The 17,828-nt window shown below is 45.6% G+C and overlaps 1 protein-coding gene across 1 annotated transcript in view; it reads left to right on the plus strand.

Annotated features, from left to right (window-relative positions):
- The window catches only part of FGF12 (fibroblast growth factor 12), an 88,988-nt gene that overhangs the window by 67,475 nt on the left and 3,685 nt on the right, over positions 1-17,828 (plus strand). The window contains exon 3 of the mRNA XM_009282346.1: positions 11,900-12,098. Within this exon, the coding sequence (XP_009280621.1) occupies positions 11,900-12,098 (199 nt within the window). The remainder of the gene's footprint in view (positions 1-11,899; positions 12,099-17,828) is intronic.

The following is a 17,828-nucleotide window of genomic DNA, read 5'->3' on the forward strand; positions in this document are numbered from 1 at the left end:
TTTTTTGGGTTGTGTTTGTGGTCTTCCCCCCCCCCCCCCCGTTCTGGAATAGCACAAAAGAAAGCAGTAATGACACGTTCCTTCTTCAGTGGTATAGTCAGGACAGCCCTGAGGTTTTCTTCCCCCTCTCATCATGCTAGAACAGATGAACAAGATTTCTTTAAAATTTATCATGCTAAGAAAAATATTTTCTAACCTCTGAAGGATCCAGCTGTGACACATAGTAAACTCCAGGCTTTCTGCAAGCAAGGTACTGAGATTCAAATAGGCAGGCTTAACAACTGACCTTTTTTGTTATTATTGCTAATGTAGCTGTTTCTCTTTGTGGATGTTGGTGGTGAGTGCTTTTTGGAAGGCTTCTTGTTCCTATATCCAGTGCAGCTGTGAGGCATTTCAGATTATAAAGGAACAATCTGAAGTGCAAACTCCGCACGGCAGGAGAAGACGACCTTGTGTGCAGCCACTACCCAGGTTGCAACATGCTGCTCACATCCCTATTTTCCAGTGTGTGTTTAGATCAGAGTGCACACAGGGCCCTCGGCTCCTTTTAAGGATCACCAATGTGCAGTAGGTTGCTGACATTTCACATCTATCACATGCCTACTTTATTATACTCCATTGCAGTAAGCCAACTATCCCAGCCATCTCTGGGATTAGTTTTTAGTTCAGACCGGGACTGCACTTTTGGAGCAATCCCTCCAGTCACCCTCACACACAGCTCTTCAGTTTGTACCACAGAGTCATCTTAGGCTGTGCAAACTAGACTCCTTTTGGATGAAGCTAAACTGAAGGGTGCCCTCCGGGAGTGCCCCTAAAGTGCCAGGTATTCAGACCATGGGACCAGGTGGCAGCGAGACCAGGCTGAACCCATCCTGAAATGTGTACAGTGCGAGCGTCCAGCCCCTGCCACCAACAGTTTCACTCTACGCATTCGGTCCTGCATTGTAGACACAGCCTCTGTAAAACAAAATCAAATGTCTACAGATCTGATTGTAAACCCTGGATCTCACTGAGACTGCATGCTGCAATAAGTAGCTACAAATAGGAAACAGCAATTTTTAACTCTGGATTGCTTTTTTGATGTATTTTGGGTCATATAATTTAAAGACAGTTGCACAGTCTTCTGTATACTAGTGACACAATAAAATGGTCTCCTGCTTTACTGTGCATTGTGCCAAATAGAGTTAGTGTATTATATTACTCTCTCTAGAGTGATTATATTATCTTAGATTGGAAGTTGCAGTCATTAGTTGGCTTCTGAACAGGATCAGATGCCAAAGCTAATCTGAGTTCTCTAGCAAAGTGTGCAACAGAGTGAAAAATTTCACTATAGCCACTACTCCAAAATCCCTGATTATAAACTTCCATCTGTCTGATTCCTGGGAAGCAAAGCGTCAGCTACGCTGGGTCACTTGGCCGCATATGCTGGAACAGTCAGATCTAAGCTGTGCCATAGTTCGGGTCCATTCAAAACGTTTGTGCATTGTCCACGTGTTATTTCGCATCAAAAGGAAACTAACAGAAAAAGAACAAGTCAGGTTGTCAGCAGTATTGTGAAAATCCATTCAAGGTATAAGTAAGCCCAGTCTTCCCTGTGAAGTTGTTTTGGACTGTGAGATATGTCAGCTCTTTCAGGCTATGCAGAGATACTGTGGTCAATATGTGGATGGGACTTCTATCACAGCAGAGTTGACTGATTTTCTGAATTCCCAGAAAATAAATGAACAAAGGGCTGTCTGCACTTCATGCCAAACACTTTCTTTCTCCTCTCTTTCTCTCCCAAAAAAGCTCTGAGGAGCTGGAGGCTCATTCATTCCTCAGGCTGAATATCCTTCTACTGTATACAAGCAAAGACAGGCTCTTCGTACACAATGAGCAATTTAAAGAATATTAGATGGAATGCTGGCCCAAAGTGTCTGGCTCAAGGGCACGGAGCCTGGAGGAGTCAGGACCAGCAGAAGAGCCCGCTCTCAGGAATTAGAATCCAATGCCTCAGTTAAGTGACAGGTGTTCACCAACAAGCTCTCTCCACTGGCAGTAAATGATGCTCATGACCAGCAGAAACGTGCCTGTAATCCCTCTTCACAGTCTTCCTTTATAGCATGTACTCACCTTCACTGGCAGTTGGGATGATGAGCAGAGGGGTTTGAAGTGTTGGGCATGTGGTTTGCTTGGCTGCGGTAAAGCAGCCCCCAGCAGAGATGGGGCAGACATCTCAGGGTCACCCTGGCAGATTTCAAGGAAGCACCATTGACCTTTTTTGCTGGCTTTGTCAGCAGAAACGTTGCTGGGACCCAGTCTTTGAGGCACAGATCTTGGTGGGTTCCCTTTGGCTCTCCCAGTGGGCAGCAGAGCTGGCTTCCACCCAAGAATATGCCATAAACCTTTCCTTTTCTCTGTGTAGGCGCCGCAGCAGCTGGTACAAGGGGGAGGGAAAAGCCACATAAATTGTCACACTTCATAAATTTCGTCTTGGTTGTAAGATCCTGCCTGTCCAACACCAGCTCACCTCAGCCTCAGTTGATGCTTTAGACCACAGGGCTTGCTGTTAATTGGCCAGCTGTAGCCAACCTGTCAGTAAGCTGTCAAAATATTAATAATCTAGCACCACTCATTTTCAGGATGGAAGTTTTAGCAGCAAAGAAATTGAATTTCCAGCCCTGGTCATGACAGCTCTGAAATTGGTTTAATGCAGGAGAGATCTTTCCAGCAGTAGGAAAGATAGGGAGAGTGTCCGAGATGGTGTTTCCACCGAATCTCGCGGTTTGAATTTAAGAGTCAAAGCGGAGAGGCTATCTCGGTACATCAGCAGCTTATGCTTGTAATAGGCCTGGTGAGCTCCTTGGCAAGTCCTCTTATCTTCTGCCCACATGACGTGTTACTTCAAAAAATGAACTACACAGAAAATTGGGCTAAGGCCATTTTCTTTCTTCGGACCTGCACTCTGTGCAGGGCTGTACTGTCGGGTAAGAACAAGCACGGTTTTGTTCATGTGCAAAAATACCGTCCACCGGAGACTCTGCCTTACAAGGACTGGGACTCGCTTGCAGTCCCCTTCTCCCTGACATTGTTATAACTGCATTATTTCATTTATATCAGAAAGAGAGGGCTTTTGCCTAAGAAACTGAACTGGAACCCGAGGGAAATAAGTTTCTCTACTAGCTCTGACACCTCTTGTTTTACAGAACACCCAGCAAGCCGGTTGGTCTTTCGGTGCTCAGGTTCTCAGCACAAAAATGTAGAAAGTAAGAGGTCTTCCCTGTACTCCTGTGATGGTGAGGTCATTTTTATTAAATGCCCAAAGCATTCGTACTCTGGTTTGAGCTTTTGAGGATAATTTTAATATAAATAATAGCATGATAAATCTAATATTCACTGCTAATTTTCCACTAGGAGGTTTCTTTTGACTATCAGAAGAAAATAGTGTCATGTTTATAAATGCATAATCATTATTTTATTTTATACATTGTTGTTATTATTATCAACCGTAATAAAAATAGCAATATCACAAAAGTAACCAAAGGCCACAAATCAGTTTATTGTGCCCTGTGCTCAGGCTCAAATTGGTGCCAGGAAACTCTCTCTGGCCCCATAGAGAGATCACAGGTTCAAAGCATCCCATCTGGCTGTGTTTCTAGGGTTCTCACATTATTATTTTTCTTCATCGTTATTTCAGGCTTTAGCAGATGAGGCAGTACAATGCTAATTTAGGAAATCTGTTTTTCTTGTGTGCAACTAACATATCTTCATCTTGTCCCATCTTGTCTCATGATCATTATCTCTGAATGCAAAGAAGTATTTCTGGATGTTTTGGAGTAAGCAGAGATGATAACATCGTTACCAATTTCAGACACTGTCAGAAAAACAGAATGCAGAGAAGACAATGGATGAGTTGGGATTCCCAGGTTAGAAATTATCCTGGGGTTTCACCAGATCCCCAGGCTGCCAGGAATGCAATACCAGAGACAATGCTGTCAGAAAATCCCCTTCGTAGGAAGCAGTTGCTTTCCTAGAAGAGTGATGCTGAACTGGATGGGCCAAGTGCCATGTGAATGAGCTATGCTGCCATCGCTACTCCAGTTCTTAACAGCTCCAAATTTTAAAAGGCTTTAGAATTCCAGCTTGAAATAAGATCCAAAATTAAAGAACAAATCAATCAATTAAAATAAAATCGATTATTTTAAAAAGAAGGGATGAAAATTTATTCCATCCAACCATGAATCCAAAGTTGGGGTCCATCATTAAGAAAAACTGAAGCAAAAGACAAAATACGTCACTTGCTCTTTGTGCCCCATGGGTGAGTTGCTCGATGCGCAGCCTTCCCCAGATAACACTGCACACGGAGCTGTGCAGTCGTTGGTACCCACATCTTACTCCCGGAGCCTGTTCTCTTATCCAGCCTACCCAGGCTCTCCAGGGAGGTATGGAAGTGCGCAGCCCGGCTTGAAGAGTCATCCCGAGTTATGTTCTTGTCAGCACTCATTAAGTTGAAAGCTGTGTGCCTATCAGGATTGCATGAGCAGATTGCCAAAGGCCAATGCAGTGAATTTGGGCATTTTTATCTTTATGAAGTACTTGGTAAAAATGTGCCTGCGCGGTGGACAGGCCAAGAGCTGAAAGCAGAACACAATGCTGAGGTATGGTGGGATGGACTGGTCTGAATTTGGATCCCCAAAACTCACTGGATTCATCTGCTTTGTAGCCAAGCGTGAGATTGTAGCTCGTGTGGATCTATATGAGATTGTTTTGATCTAGGTAACCAGTTAGCCAGGGCAGAATGGAGCTCAGTCTGTCTTGCGGAACCTGCCATGGGTTTTGTCAATACTCTGCTGTGTGCCCGGGCAGATGTCCTTGCTGCTGCAGGGTTACCTTGGGCACATCCACGCTGCAATCACACCTTTGTCTCCAGCATTCACAAACTTCCTCTGTGGTCACATGGATAATTTAATCAGTCCTTGAACACGGAAAGGTGCTTTAGGACAGCTTGTGTCCACATATAAAGATCTGCAGCTTAATTACAGAGGCTTGTCCAGCACTTGATTTTTTTGCCTGTCCAGGAATATTGGGTCAGCTCGCAAGACTTAGCAGACCTGCACTCCACCTCGTGCTTGGGTGTTTTAAAATGAAGCCAACTGAGCAAATATGTACCTTGAGCACAGAGAGTTCCCACAAAAGTGAGGGCAGATAGCCCTCTAGTTATATTTTTCAGAGGCAGTAAGTTAGATTGCTTGCTAATGCTGCTTCTCAGCTCCCAGAGCTGGGGAACAGACCTGCATGGATGGTGAATTACTTGAAAATGTGCTCCCTCCCACCCACAGATGGTCCAGGCGGAGTCAGAATACTTGCAGATACCATATTGTCTCATCAAGTGAATCTCTGCTCTGCAGCAGGGCTGTACACTCCCATATAGCAGCTTGTTATTTTAAAACGTATCTGCTCTCTCCTACTTCTAAAAGGCCACCAAGAAGACTTGTCACCAATTTCTTATGGAGCTAGAAGGGGGAGGAAAAGTGGAGTGTGAACAGTAGAATATCACCTGCCATCTGGACAAAGATGTGATGAGATGTAAAGTTTGGATGCACATTTGCGGTTCTTGATCACATGCCAAGAGAGAGCTCAGCTACAATTATTTTAAAGCATTTCCAGACAGATGCAACCCTAGGTCATGGAAGAAGCTACACTGAGGCAGGAGGACGCTGAACTCGATCAGGCTGCACACAAGGCATCGTTGCCTGTGGGAGTGCTGCTGTGGTCTGCGTAGGACTTATCCTGTGAACAGGACCTACGTGGTTCAAGACCTGTCCTGGGAATAAGACTATGCCGGGATCAAGTGCTATGGTATGAGGTTTGTGGTGACAAATTCTTAGATATTCAAAGACATGTTTAGTCTCTGAACTTCCACAGGTTTGAATGGGAGTTGGGCATTTGCATTTCATCTGGGAGCCCCAAAGTCTTTGAGAATCTGGCTGAGGTCAGTGAGGAATGTAGAATGGGCTTTATAGGGTAAAGAGCACCATAAAGCAGATGCTCTTCTGCAGTGCCATCCGTTCCCCTGGGCTGGAGCAGCGCTTATGCAGACATAGTGAACACGATCCAGTCGTTCCATGGTCTGCCTCCACAACCACAATGAAATGCCACTGCTGATAGCTGTGATGATATTTATGATTCCTACTTAATATGTTTTAAATGAGCTCTAAGTATTAACACTAACATCAGTAAGTACCTTGAGCCAGATTCTCTGGGAGGAAAGCCTTGCCGTGCCATAGAATTTGGTGCAGTTTAGCGCTTTTATCCCATCTGAAGATCTGGCTCAGTAATTGTGCAGAACATAAAAGAGAAACCTGTAAGTGCTGTAAACAAAGGAAAACTGTTACTCTGCGAGTGTGTTAGTTAGATATTTCAACACTCATAATTAACATCCCTTTCCTAAACCGTGGCATAAACTACTTGCAGAATGGGCTTTTTCTTTTATTGCTGCTAGTTTCAGTGACTAAATTTATTAAGTCATTAGATTTGTATGTGGATGCGTATAGTTGCTATTCTCCTTTGGGTTTTAATAAAAGGAGATCTTGAGGGGAAAAAAAAAAGAGATCTTTATTTATTTGGCAATTTTGAGACTGTTTGTAGGGAAATGGCAAACAATACAAAGAAGTGGCCCAGTCCGGGGGGACACTGAGTGAGCAGCTGGGTTTGAATACAACAGCTAGTGATAGTCTTCTTCTGGCTTCCTGGCTGTTCCTGAGCATTGCACATGGAAACCTGTCACCATTTCTGCCATGGTCTGGGGACATCAGGGGCTTCTCTGCCAGTCAGAGCTTGGTCTAAACAAACAAGGGAGCAAATTGCTCGCTCTTGTGATCAGTACCCGGGAGCACCATGCTGTTGCTTACGGTGGGACCCTTTCTTTGCACCTCCCAGCTGGTGATGCTCCAGTGGCAGTGATGCTCCCAGCCTGGTACAGGCAGGGGCTGGCACTGCTCTCTTTTGCTCGGAGCAGCACCAGGGCTGTCCACTGCCCTGGCAGCGCTATGCCCGCACCGGGGCTGTGACTCCATTGGATCGGCATTTTTTGAAGGAGCTGAGACAGCCGAGGGTGGCAGTGCGTTCCCTGAATGCCCTGCAGCCTCACGTCCACAGGTTTGACAGTGATGCTTCTCCACCGACGTCTGTGGAGCTTCTCCAGCTTTACAGAAGTGCAAAGGAGAGTCCAATCAAACTTACTATGTTCAAGGCCAAGAGGCTGGGTTATATTTACCTAAACAGGGCAGATGAAAGCTGAGGTAGATTAGAAGAAGAAATATGTCCTCTCACAAATCACCCCCAGCCTGTGCTGGGGGGGCCGGGAGGAGATGGGGCCAGACATTCCCAACACCTCCCTGAAGGACCAGACTGGCCCAGGTCATACAGAGATTGGCTTGTGCCTGGAAGTCCCATCCACATTTCCATCTACAGATGGCAGGAGACAGTACTGGGATCAAGGATAAATGAAACGTCTTGTTTTTCTAAACCAGAAATAGCTTTTGGGGCAATCCATGGTACCTTATACCCTCCCTGAGCAGGTCTGCCACACTGATCCCCCGAAAATGGCGGTTGCATCCATTTAGCTCCCTTCTTTGATTCCAAGTGTCATTTAATGTGGTCTCCCTAATTTTCTGTGTGATAGCTACCATTTTATTTTTTTCTAGACTGTGCAATTTCCAATAAAACTAGAGTTAGCACAAATCAGACCTATGTTTTTCAAAGCAAATCGAATTACTCTTCTTACTGGAATTGCTTTTTGTTCAAAGGATTGGATTGAGCTACAGTTGCAGGCAGACAGTCATTTTGCATGTAAATTACTAACATTTCTTTTACAAATATTTCATGCAGGTTTTTAGTTTAACAATTAAAAAAAAAAATCTGCTTTTTCAAACCGCTTTCAGTAATATCTATAGACATTTAACAAAATACCTCAGGCTCTAAATCTCCAAATAGTAAACAAATAAATGTATTTATTTACTTTGTCTGCAAAAATAATTTAGTCAAAGACACGTATTTCACATGAAGATAGAAACAGACAAATTTCCTTTTTTTTCTCCAATTCACAAGCATGCTTTTTAATGAGGAGAACTGGTGGGTTTTCTGAGTGAGCTGAGTTCACGATGGTGCTGACAGGGGACCGAGAGCTCTATGGAGTTTGTACAGAAAATAGAGTCACGATTTATTTCTTTGTTTAAAGACTGAAAAAAGACCGGTGATTAAAAGATGAAGCCATCTGTCCTCTCTCTGTCTTGTACCTGGTCATGCTATTTCCGTCAAGGAGAGAGTTGGGAAAATAATTGAGTGGGGTTCATTATAAGCCTGTTTCAAAAGGTCCCTGCACAAAGTGAGAGAGTGAAGTGGCTGCTCTTGACCCCAGGGCTTACCATACCATTACCTCTGGAGGAGGATGTCCTTACCTCCCGTAAGAAGCATGTGGGGGACACAGCCTGAGGCTCCCTTTGCTGTTTTTGCCCACTCTGTATCTGGGGGATGAAGAGAAAGTATTGGACTGCAGGTCTGCCCATCTAGCGCATTTCATCAACACTGTGCATTCATCCTATAAAACAAAACAAAAAAACAAAAAAGCTTGCATGCCCCAGAGGTCTGGCCAATAGCTCAGTGATTTTCCAAAAATACCTTCAGTTATCTCAGATTTCAGTCTGTGCAGCAGTGGCTGCTAAGAACTGCTTTATTAGTGTGAAGCCTGTTAAGCTCACCTGCACTTTCCTCTTTCTTCCCAGCTCTTCTCAGCCCAAGACAACTGAAACAGCAGTTCCCACCTGATTCGACATAATTGCCGCAATTAATTTTGACAGTAGATCTTGTAGAGAGGTTCTGCCATTAATATCCCAGTAGCCTTTTGTTACTGGTAGCCCCAAAGCCATCTGCAAGAGGCACGTGCAGAAACTAAGTGACACGATGTAGCTGAAGGCTTGACGTCGGCTACCAAGAAGATGTCAGTGAAAACAAACATAATGGTTTGCATGTTAAATAGATTTAGAGGACACTCCAAATATCCCTAGGCAGTGCTTGGGAGAGTGGCCTGTGTCCTGCTTGTCTGTCCCATCTCCTTTCTGGTCAACTGGTTTTTTGTTCTCCACCTGCTTGCTCTCTGTGTCACCTCTGCACGTGGTAGTGCCCGCACCAAAGATTTCTGGTGCTCAAACCTGTGAAGACCCTGCGGCGTGTCAATTTGGTGGTAGGGTGAATTGCATCCTGGTGTGCGTTCATCCCTACGTGGCACAGTGGGACACTAGCTGTTGCTGATGAGGTGATATACATAAGAAGAAGAAGAATGAATAAAAATGGCATTATTTAACTAGAATTTAGCTGTCAAATCTGTGGGTTTTCTAAACTGCCGAATGGACAGAGTTGGGATGTTTCTTGGTGGTGTTGCCATGGTTAGTGTCCTGAAGTGCTATTTCAGCTGAATTGTGGGGGATGAGGAATCAACCAGCCAACTCACAAAAACAATGGGACAGTTTTGTTTGCTTGTGGGGGAGCTTAAACATTTAAAGGAAATCACTATTTTTTCTTTATTTTTCTTAAATCTTTGTTAAGTTGATGTCTTTAAATACATCTGCTTTAATATAACATAATTTTGTTGCTTTATCGGTACAAGTGGATATACGATATGGCATCTGCTTTTATGAACTACTGCTGTATGTCATCAAATATTATACTGCAGTAATTTAAAAATAGATATTTACCTGAAAACTTGAATTTAAATAAGTTTTTAAAAAAATCTGATTTTTTTTTCTTTCTGAAACAACATTTTCAAAATGCATTACCTTTTATATTTCTGCTTCATTGAAAATAAAAAATAGTCTTTGTTCCACGCTGAAATTAAAACAGATGTTGAAAATCCACGTCATGCACAATAAATTCCATGTTTGGGTCAAGTTGGTAGCTACCCCTCACAGCCTACCAAGTTTTCAGTCCTCCTAAGGGGAATTTTTTCGGTAAGTTTTTATTGATGGAGTAACCAAGGCATGGGAAAGGGGATTGAGTTGTCCGGCGTGGTTTTAGAGATGCTCTCCATCGCGGGGTCTGCTGCTGGCTGGGCCCGATGCCAAGGAGAGCCCCCCGGGCCAGCCGGTCGCAGGCAGGCGCTGCAAACTGCCCGGCGCCCTGGTGAGCTGCGTCTTCCGAGGCAAGACAAAGCCTGGAGATAAAGGGCAGATTTCAGAAGCGCTTAAACACTGATCTTTTGGGAAGCTACTTCAAACACTCTTTTATAGTGCTCTAAGTCATCTAGATCTCTCTTAACTTGTTTCACTCTCTTCCTAAAATATTTATTTCTCCAGCGAGGAAGACTCCTTCAGATAGGGCAAAATGACCCGTTGGGCTGATGGTGTTTTTATCTGTGTGGCGCTAATGATTGATGCAAACTTCGCGTGTGCAGCACAGCTCCGCACTTTCTGCTGCGCTTTATCTTCTGTGGCTTCAAGCCTGCCTGGCTCCGTAGGTCTGTTGCACGCTGGATTTATTGTCAGACCAGCAACACTTTATATAACCCCCAAAGTGCTTGGGAATACATACCTCAGTGTTGCTGAATGTTCAAAATACTGACTCTTAAATGAGGTCTGCAGTAAATGTCTGGCATTACTCCAGATGCTTTGCTTAAGTGTTGGTCATGGGTTTTCCATTAGCAAGGTTGGAGAAACTCCCGAAGACTTCTGAGTGGCAAGGGCTTGGGAGAGAGCATCGCTCTCCTGTAGCAGCACCTGCCTTCACTCACGGGGCTCCGAGATACCTCGTCTGGGTCCTAGAAAAAGGGAAATTTTTTTGTTAAAACAGTTTTTCTTCAGAAAATGCATATTCATTGTGGCTTGAGCTCTTTTTGCAAGAATGTCATAGTTTTAAGGAACCCGGTGGGAGAATTTGTTTGCCCAGGATGAATTTTCTGCTCAAAATCAAAGTCTGGGAAAAAAACCAATCCACCAACAGCCACATCTGCCTCAGTGAAGGTTTAGGAGCCCACTGCCACAGAGTCCCCTGGCCAGCCAGCTCTTTTAAAAGAGGTTTACTATTTCCCTGTTGTTAAAAGTCTTGAAAAGTTACTGGGACATAGGTTTTGGTCCATAGCTGAGTGTAGTTTCCTCCTTGAGACTTTATGCAAAGCCAGCACAAGTGGCAAAGGCACAGCCACCCCCACAGCCAGCACAGGCTCAGGGGATGTCTCGACAGACCCATGCGTCCTCTGTTCCTGGGCAGGTATGGGACTAGTTCTCAGTATCTGAAGAAATACTTGTGTCAGAAATCTTTAAAATTACCTCTTTCTCTTTATTGAAAGATTTCCAGGCTTTGTGCCAGCATTTCCTCCCGTCGCTTTTGAAAATAAATAAATTGTTTACTTGCTTTTGTACTCCCATTTCTCCGAATCCACTTAAATGCCCCTGATAAACTGCCTTTTGCCCATAAGAATTTGAAGAAACCTCAATGTTTTAGACAACGACCATTGCACATTTCTTGCCCATCACAGGGAAGGTAAGAGCAAAGCCAGGGGAAGGCTTTGAGAACAGCAGATGAGCAGCAAGGCTGTCTCTTTGCTTCTCAGCTCTCTTTTTTTCTTTTTGCTTAATATTTCAGCCTAAATCCTGACAAATTCCTGACTTTTCCTGCATATTTTTCAAGCCCATTCACTGTAGGCTGTTCTGCAAACCACAGCTCTGCCAGGGAAGGAGAGACGTCCCTTTCAGTGGGGAGTTTTCTAGATGTGTATTATTGCTGGGAGCTGGTATTGCTGACGCCTGTTGTTTTCTATTGTTAAACTAACTGCAGTGCGTGACCATCGTGTATCACTCAGCGATGCCTAATTTAGGAGATCAGTGATTAATTCCTTCCATTGTTTTTTCTTCTCTCTCTCTCACTGCAGGATGTTTTCACACCAGAGTGCAAATTTAAGGAATCTGTCTTTGAAAACTACTACGTTATTTATTCTTCCACGCTGTACCGGCAGCAAGAATCCGGCCGAGCGTGGTTCCTGGGACTCAATAAAGAAGGTCAAATTATGAAGGGAAACCGAGTGAAAAAAACCAAACCCTCATCACATTTTGTACCCAAACCCATTGAAGGTATGCAATCTGCTCGCTCCCTCCATCAGTGGGGTATGGGGAGGGGGAGTTTGCAGCTGCAGATTTGGGGCTTCCTGGATGGGGGTTTTGGGCTGCAAGACCAGAAAGCAAGGACAATGTTTGTAACATTTCAGGAAGGTGCTGGGCTGCACTGTTAGCATTTCATCTGCTTTCCTTCCCATATAATAAACTTTGCACATCATCCCAAAGGGGTTTCTCAACTTTGGGTTGCTAAAGGATGAATTTAAAAGCCGAGCAACATGAGAAGTTATGGAAAAGGAAAGCAGCCCTCGAGCGGCCAGCAGTTCAAAAGGAATCCAAGCCAGCAGTGACCGTAATGTGGGGATCTCTGTGATGATTTTCCCAACTCATTCAGTGGGTTTCCAGTCCTGTGTAGAGTCAGTAGAGACAGGATTTATCTCACCTGATTTTAGACTTTGAGACTGTTTATAGTAACAGGAGAGAAATGGGTCCTACCAGCACAGCTGTGGATGTACTTTATATGTCTGCCCTAAGATGACTTAAATCTGTTTTTTTCTCATTTGTAAAGACATCCTAGTTAGTCACTGGGGGTAGAGAAACCTCTACCATAGGTGTCCAAAGTTAGATGAGATGCTCTCATGCCATACGTCTTCATCACAGCCTGAGTGAAAGTCATGGAGTTGAAGTTTTGCCCTCCTGCTGCTGGCTGTACACTGCTGAAATGTGCCACAGCCTTGTGCCAGGGCATTTTGCTTTTTATGAGCTGGCCCCTGATAACAGAGAGATGTGGTGTGATGAGCCTAGTACTTAACAGGTACTAGTGTGATTTTGGAAACAAGGAGACCTCTTTTTTTTCTCTGGCTTGGAAACAGCACTACTTTTCTATCCCCAAACTAGGTGTGCCTTTCTGACCCCATCTCGAACCTGTCAGTGGCCACCTCAGGGACACAGCAGCCTGGGGCTGGCCTCAGCTGCACAGCTCTGTGTCCCTTCTCGCTACCCCCATGTTGTCTGTGGGGTCAGGGCTGGACACGTGGAGAGAAGGAATGAACCGATGCTTTCCTGACAGGTACCACTCACAAGTGGTGGAGGCCATAGCTAAGTCCATGCACTAGCAGCTGTTTTAACAGCTTCCCAGCTAAGGCACAGGGACAGACGAATGTGCATGTATGTGTGAGTGAACAGCCAGTTCAGGAAGGCAGGCTGAAATCATCTGTTGTACCACTGAAGCAAAGCACGATGAGAGAAATGCGACTCAGCATTCCCAGAGTATCTGCAGCCTTTGCACGGGAGATAGAGATGTTGGAAGAGCAGAGAACGGCCTGGAGCCTCTTGTCCTGTGCTTGTTTTCAACAGTTTTTCTGCAGCTGGCAGCCTTTTCTTGTTTATCTGAGGCATTCGTGGGATTGGTGCCCTAAGCCCTCATTGAGTTTTGCTAAGGAACAGGGCCTGCTTCAGGCATGGGGTCGGTCACCAGCTTCTCTTCTGTCCCCTCCTCTCCTGCCTTGGCTGAGAGGAGAGTCCTTGGCAAGTGCTAGCTTTCACAGCTGGGTTTCCAGCTCCTCCTGGTATTTCTTTGCTGCCTGGCTGGGTGTTGGCACTGATCACTGGGTTCCTTTGAATCCAGGCATCTTTTCTGATGTAGCGTGCATGGCGTCTGCTGAATGGCTCAATAGTTGTCTTCTGCATGCATTAAACTAGGCCATTCCTGTGGCTCTCCTTGTGGAAAGCCTTGCCTTAATAGAGGTGCCTGACCCACAGCGGGGTTCTCATTGCAGCAAATGCCGCTCTGGCTTTCATTTTGAAAAACCCAGCCCAGCCCGAGAGCTTCCCTTTCCTGCAGTTGCATCCTCCCACGCTTGCTTCAATCACAGCTGTCACATAACCTCCCGAGCGAGTGAGCACTTTGGAAGTTGGCAGCCAAATTAAGGGCTCCTCCACCCCTTCCCTCCTCCACGTGCTTTGCAGTCAGCCTCTGTGAGTGCTGCTGCATCAAAGAGCTGGCAGTCTCCCAAGCCAAGGCACGTGTCAGCTTCCCAAAGCATTCAGCTGTCTGGGACTATGACTCCAGACGGAGGACTCTGTTCCCAAGCCTAAGATTCATTGTAGGTAGCAGAGGCTTGTGGGGAGGGTTGGAGTAAAACGCGCTCAGCTCCACGTGACTTCTCTGTGCTGCATCCATCAAAGTCTCCGCAAGCAGAGCTTGCAAGCAGAGATGTTACAGAAAAGGGGCAATTCCTTCCCTGTTTTAACAGCTTCTTTCTCTTTGTCATGACTCTAAGGAAGTATTCAAAGCACTCCCCTGCTATCTTTGCATGTCCCTTCTGCTAAACGCTGTGGCACGCTCCAGCGTGTGGGCTATGCTGCTTATTCAGGCCGGTACTTTGCAGCTTCCGTCTGCAGTAACACACCCAGGTTTCCTTTTGCTCCGGTGCCACCACCAGTGTTAGCCCTGCCACACGATGGCTGACACAGTAATGTATGCAAGGAGGAATCTGGTCCCCTGGGAAGGAGAGGTGTTACATACATCGCTAGGAATCACTTCACCCACCACTTCAATGGCAATTATCTCTGAGATGAAACTTCCCAGTTTGCCGTGTGCAGAAAAATTATGCAGCAGCTTAGTGAAGAGAGTGTTCACAGGGAAAGGCAACACAAAAAAGCCCAGATTGGTCCCGGAGCTCATTTGACTCCCGTTGCTTCATACTGCTTTCTGAATTCAGAAGTCCTCTCCTCGGAGTTGCAAATGGGCAGTAAACTAGTAAATAAATATGAAATATCCTCCCAGATAATTTCTAAGGACTACGTATGTGTGCATGTGCATATATATACAGTGGTATTTGTGTACGTGTGTCTGTTATGTCTTTTAGCAGCTACAGCTTTATGCTGTGCTAATCCCCCAGAGCGTTTTGACTCCTGTAGATCGTCAGGATGCTGGAGGTGTTCTGTGCGAAAGTCATTAGATACCAACTGGAAAAGTTTTGGTTTTGGTTGGTAGGAGGGTTTTTGTGGTTTAGTGTAGGTAGGATTTGTTTGTTTTTTGAAAGAGCAGTAAGCTTAATCAATATGAAAGCACAAAAAACTTACTAAGTAATAACAGGGGAAACGTTAAGCTCCTCTCCCATCTGTGCACAGGCAAAGCCAAGGCAAACAGCCTGGCAGGCAGCAGTTAATGTACTGTGTGGTGCCAGTTTTGGTTAAAAACACACATACGCAACACATTTCTTTTGATATTTTTATTTCTGATCACTGATAATTCGAGCTAAATGAGCCCTTAAAGTGCAGACATATAGATTGAACCAGACTGCACAAGAAATTAGCTTGAGTATAATTGTCACTTGGACACCAAGCAATCTTTTAAAGCAATTTCAGTCTCTCTAAGTGTCTGTAGTGATTAGTGCTGGACAAACACTACCGTCCACAGTGCCTCTTGTTCTTTTAAATATCCAAACCCATCTCAAACAATGGGAGACTTTTCCAGTCACTTAAGTAAGAATTTTATCAGATGCTTATTGTGGACGTGCTCTGTTACTTGTATTTCCTTCTCCCTGAAGACATCATTTCCAGATTGCTCTCCCAAAAGAGCTACATTTCATCTTTCACCCGGCCCAAGCCAGAATGCATTTGGGGTGGCAAATCTGGCCGCAGAAAGCAGAAGACAACTCTTCCTCCATCTGAGTCAGCAGAGCTGCCCCTAACTCCAAACTCACGCTGCTTCAGCCCTCATGAAATGAACACATATCAGATATGAAGGTGACCTGTTAATGACTAGTCTGATCCATTTATTACCACTGGTGAATATCCGTGTGCAAGGAACAGCAGCCAGATCTTTCCCAGTGTGTTTTCCCAGGGATGCAACATCCCAGTTTTGTTAAAGCGGAGTCCTCAGATGTTGCAAAGAAGTACAAGACACTGTTGAGTAGGAAGATGTGATAGGCCTAGTGAAAATGCTTCAAAGGTATCACCTTAATCCACAAAACATCCTAAAAAGTGTTCTTTAAAAAAAAAAAAAGACAAACCCCACACTCTTTATCAGTCTTTGTTAACACAGTTCCTCTTTTGGGTCTGTCTTTCAAGTGGGCAGGCTTTGGTATGTTTTCAATCCCACACTAACTCACTTGTTCATCTATCAAACTCCTAATCATCTTATTAGATGGCAAATGCAATGTATTTTAACCATGCTTTTGCTTGGCTTTTTGTCATCCTGTGCTGTGTTTCTTACCTGAACAAACTGTGATTCCATCTGGCAGCATCCTGCACATTTAGCCGCCAGATAGACGTGAGCTCAAATGCCTCTGAAATGCATCAGCTGGGACCGGGTTTAGAACACAGTAATTAGAGGCAGAAAACGAGGATGCATAATCACTTCCTCCCTCCTGCCCCTAGCTGCTGCTCAGACAATTAATTCTCTCCACCGAAGCATTAGCTAATGCAGCCGCTACTGCAGATACCGACACCCTGAGCTGTGGCATCCATCAAGGGACAGAGGCCGTCTCCCGGGCTGCCTGCCAGAGGATGTGTGCCCAGCCCTGCCCAGACACCGGTCCAGGCTGCCGTCGGGGCGCATTGCGATCCTGCCGGGCTAACGACCTGCCTACCTGCTTAAACAGCAACTTGAGAAAAATTTGGTTCCTCCTAACTCGCTAGGGTCTGGGGCAGGGAAAGCCAGGAGTGAAGCTGGATGGATGGGATATATCTAAGGTCCTTTAATAAGCTTTTCCCCGTATTCTAGAGAAGGGAAGTGGAGTTTGTTGCATCCTCTGAACCTCCTCAACTTGCAGCGATGCCAAGTGAGAAATGCTAGGATCAGGACACAAAACGGTGCCTGCTTCCCGAACTCAGGCAGTCCCTGACTCCCAGGGAAGCCGCACAGGGTGATTTCGGTTTCACCGTGTGGGTGGTGTGCCAGCGCCATGCCTGGGAAGCAGAAATGAGGCTGGGATCCTGTGCCAGCGCATAGGCGAGAGATGGAGCTGTTCTTGGGTGACAGGCAGCCCCCTCCATGCCTTCGCCTTCAGGAAGGATGCTCCCCACCGCCCCCTTCCCCCTTGCTTGTACCTCCAGTCTCCTTCCTGCCTAATTTGCGCGTTGTTTCTTTGTGCAAAATTGTTTCCTTGTGCATGCGAAAGGTAGGCACTGCTGGTTAGGAGGGAAGCAGGGAATCGAAAGCCGCAAGAACCAGACATCGGCACAGCTCCACTGCCGCTCACCCCCTTCCATTTATGCCTGTGGCTCTTCAGCAGATCAAGCTAAGGGCACTTTCCAATTAAAGCATGAATATGGATGTGTTGATTAGAATCTGGGACATAGGAGCTGATTATCTGATTGAAGCTCCAAAGCATTAGCTTGGTTTCCAGACGTTAAGGGCTGTATTTGGCTTGGTGTGTGGGTGTGGGTGGGTGGGAGAAGCAAGGCAAAGCAGGGAAGGGACTCTTGTTCTACACAAATTGCTCATCCTTCCAAAACTGCCTTGTGCTGTGTGCACCAGCAGACCTCCCAAGCGCCTGGGCATGCCGACTATCACACTGCTGCTGGCTTACCTTGATGCAGGTGAGAGGGACAGTGTGTCTCCACACACACATGCACACGCAGGGACCCCAGACAGACCTGTCAGTGAGTGCTGGTCCTGAACCACAAAGATTTAGTTTAAAGCTGGGAAGATCTGGGCACTCGCAATGGTCCATTTGCAAACACACACCACACACACCCCCCCCCCCCCCCCCCCCCCCCACACGCCTCAATAACCAC

The sequence above is a fragment of the Aptenodytes forsteri genome, unplaced genomic scaffold (genome assembly GCF_000699145.1).
Source record: "Aptenodytes forsteri isolate BGI_AS27 unplaced genomic scaffold, ASM69914v1 Scaffold404, whole genome shotgun sequence".
Classification (NCBI taxonomy): domain Eukaryota; kingdom Metazoa; phylum Chordata; class Aves; order Sphenisciformes; family Spheniscidae; genus Aptenodytes; species Aptenodytes forsteri.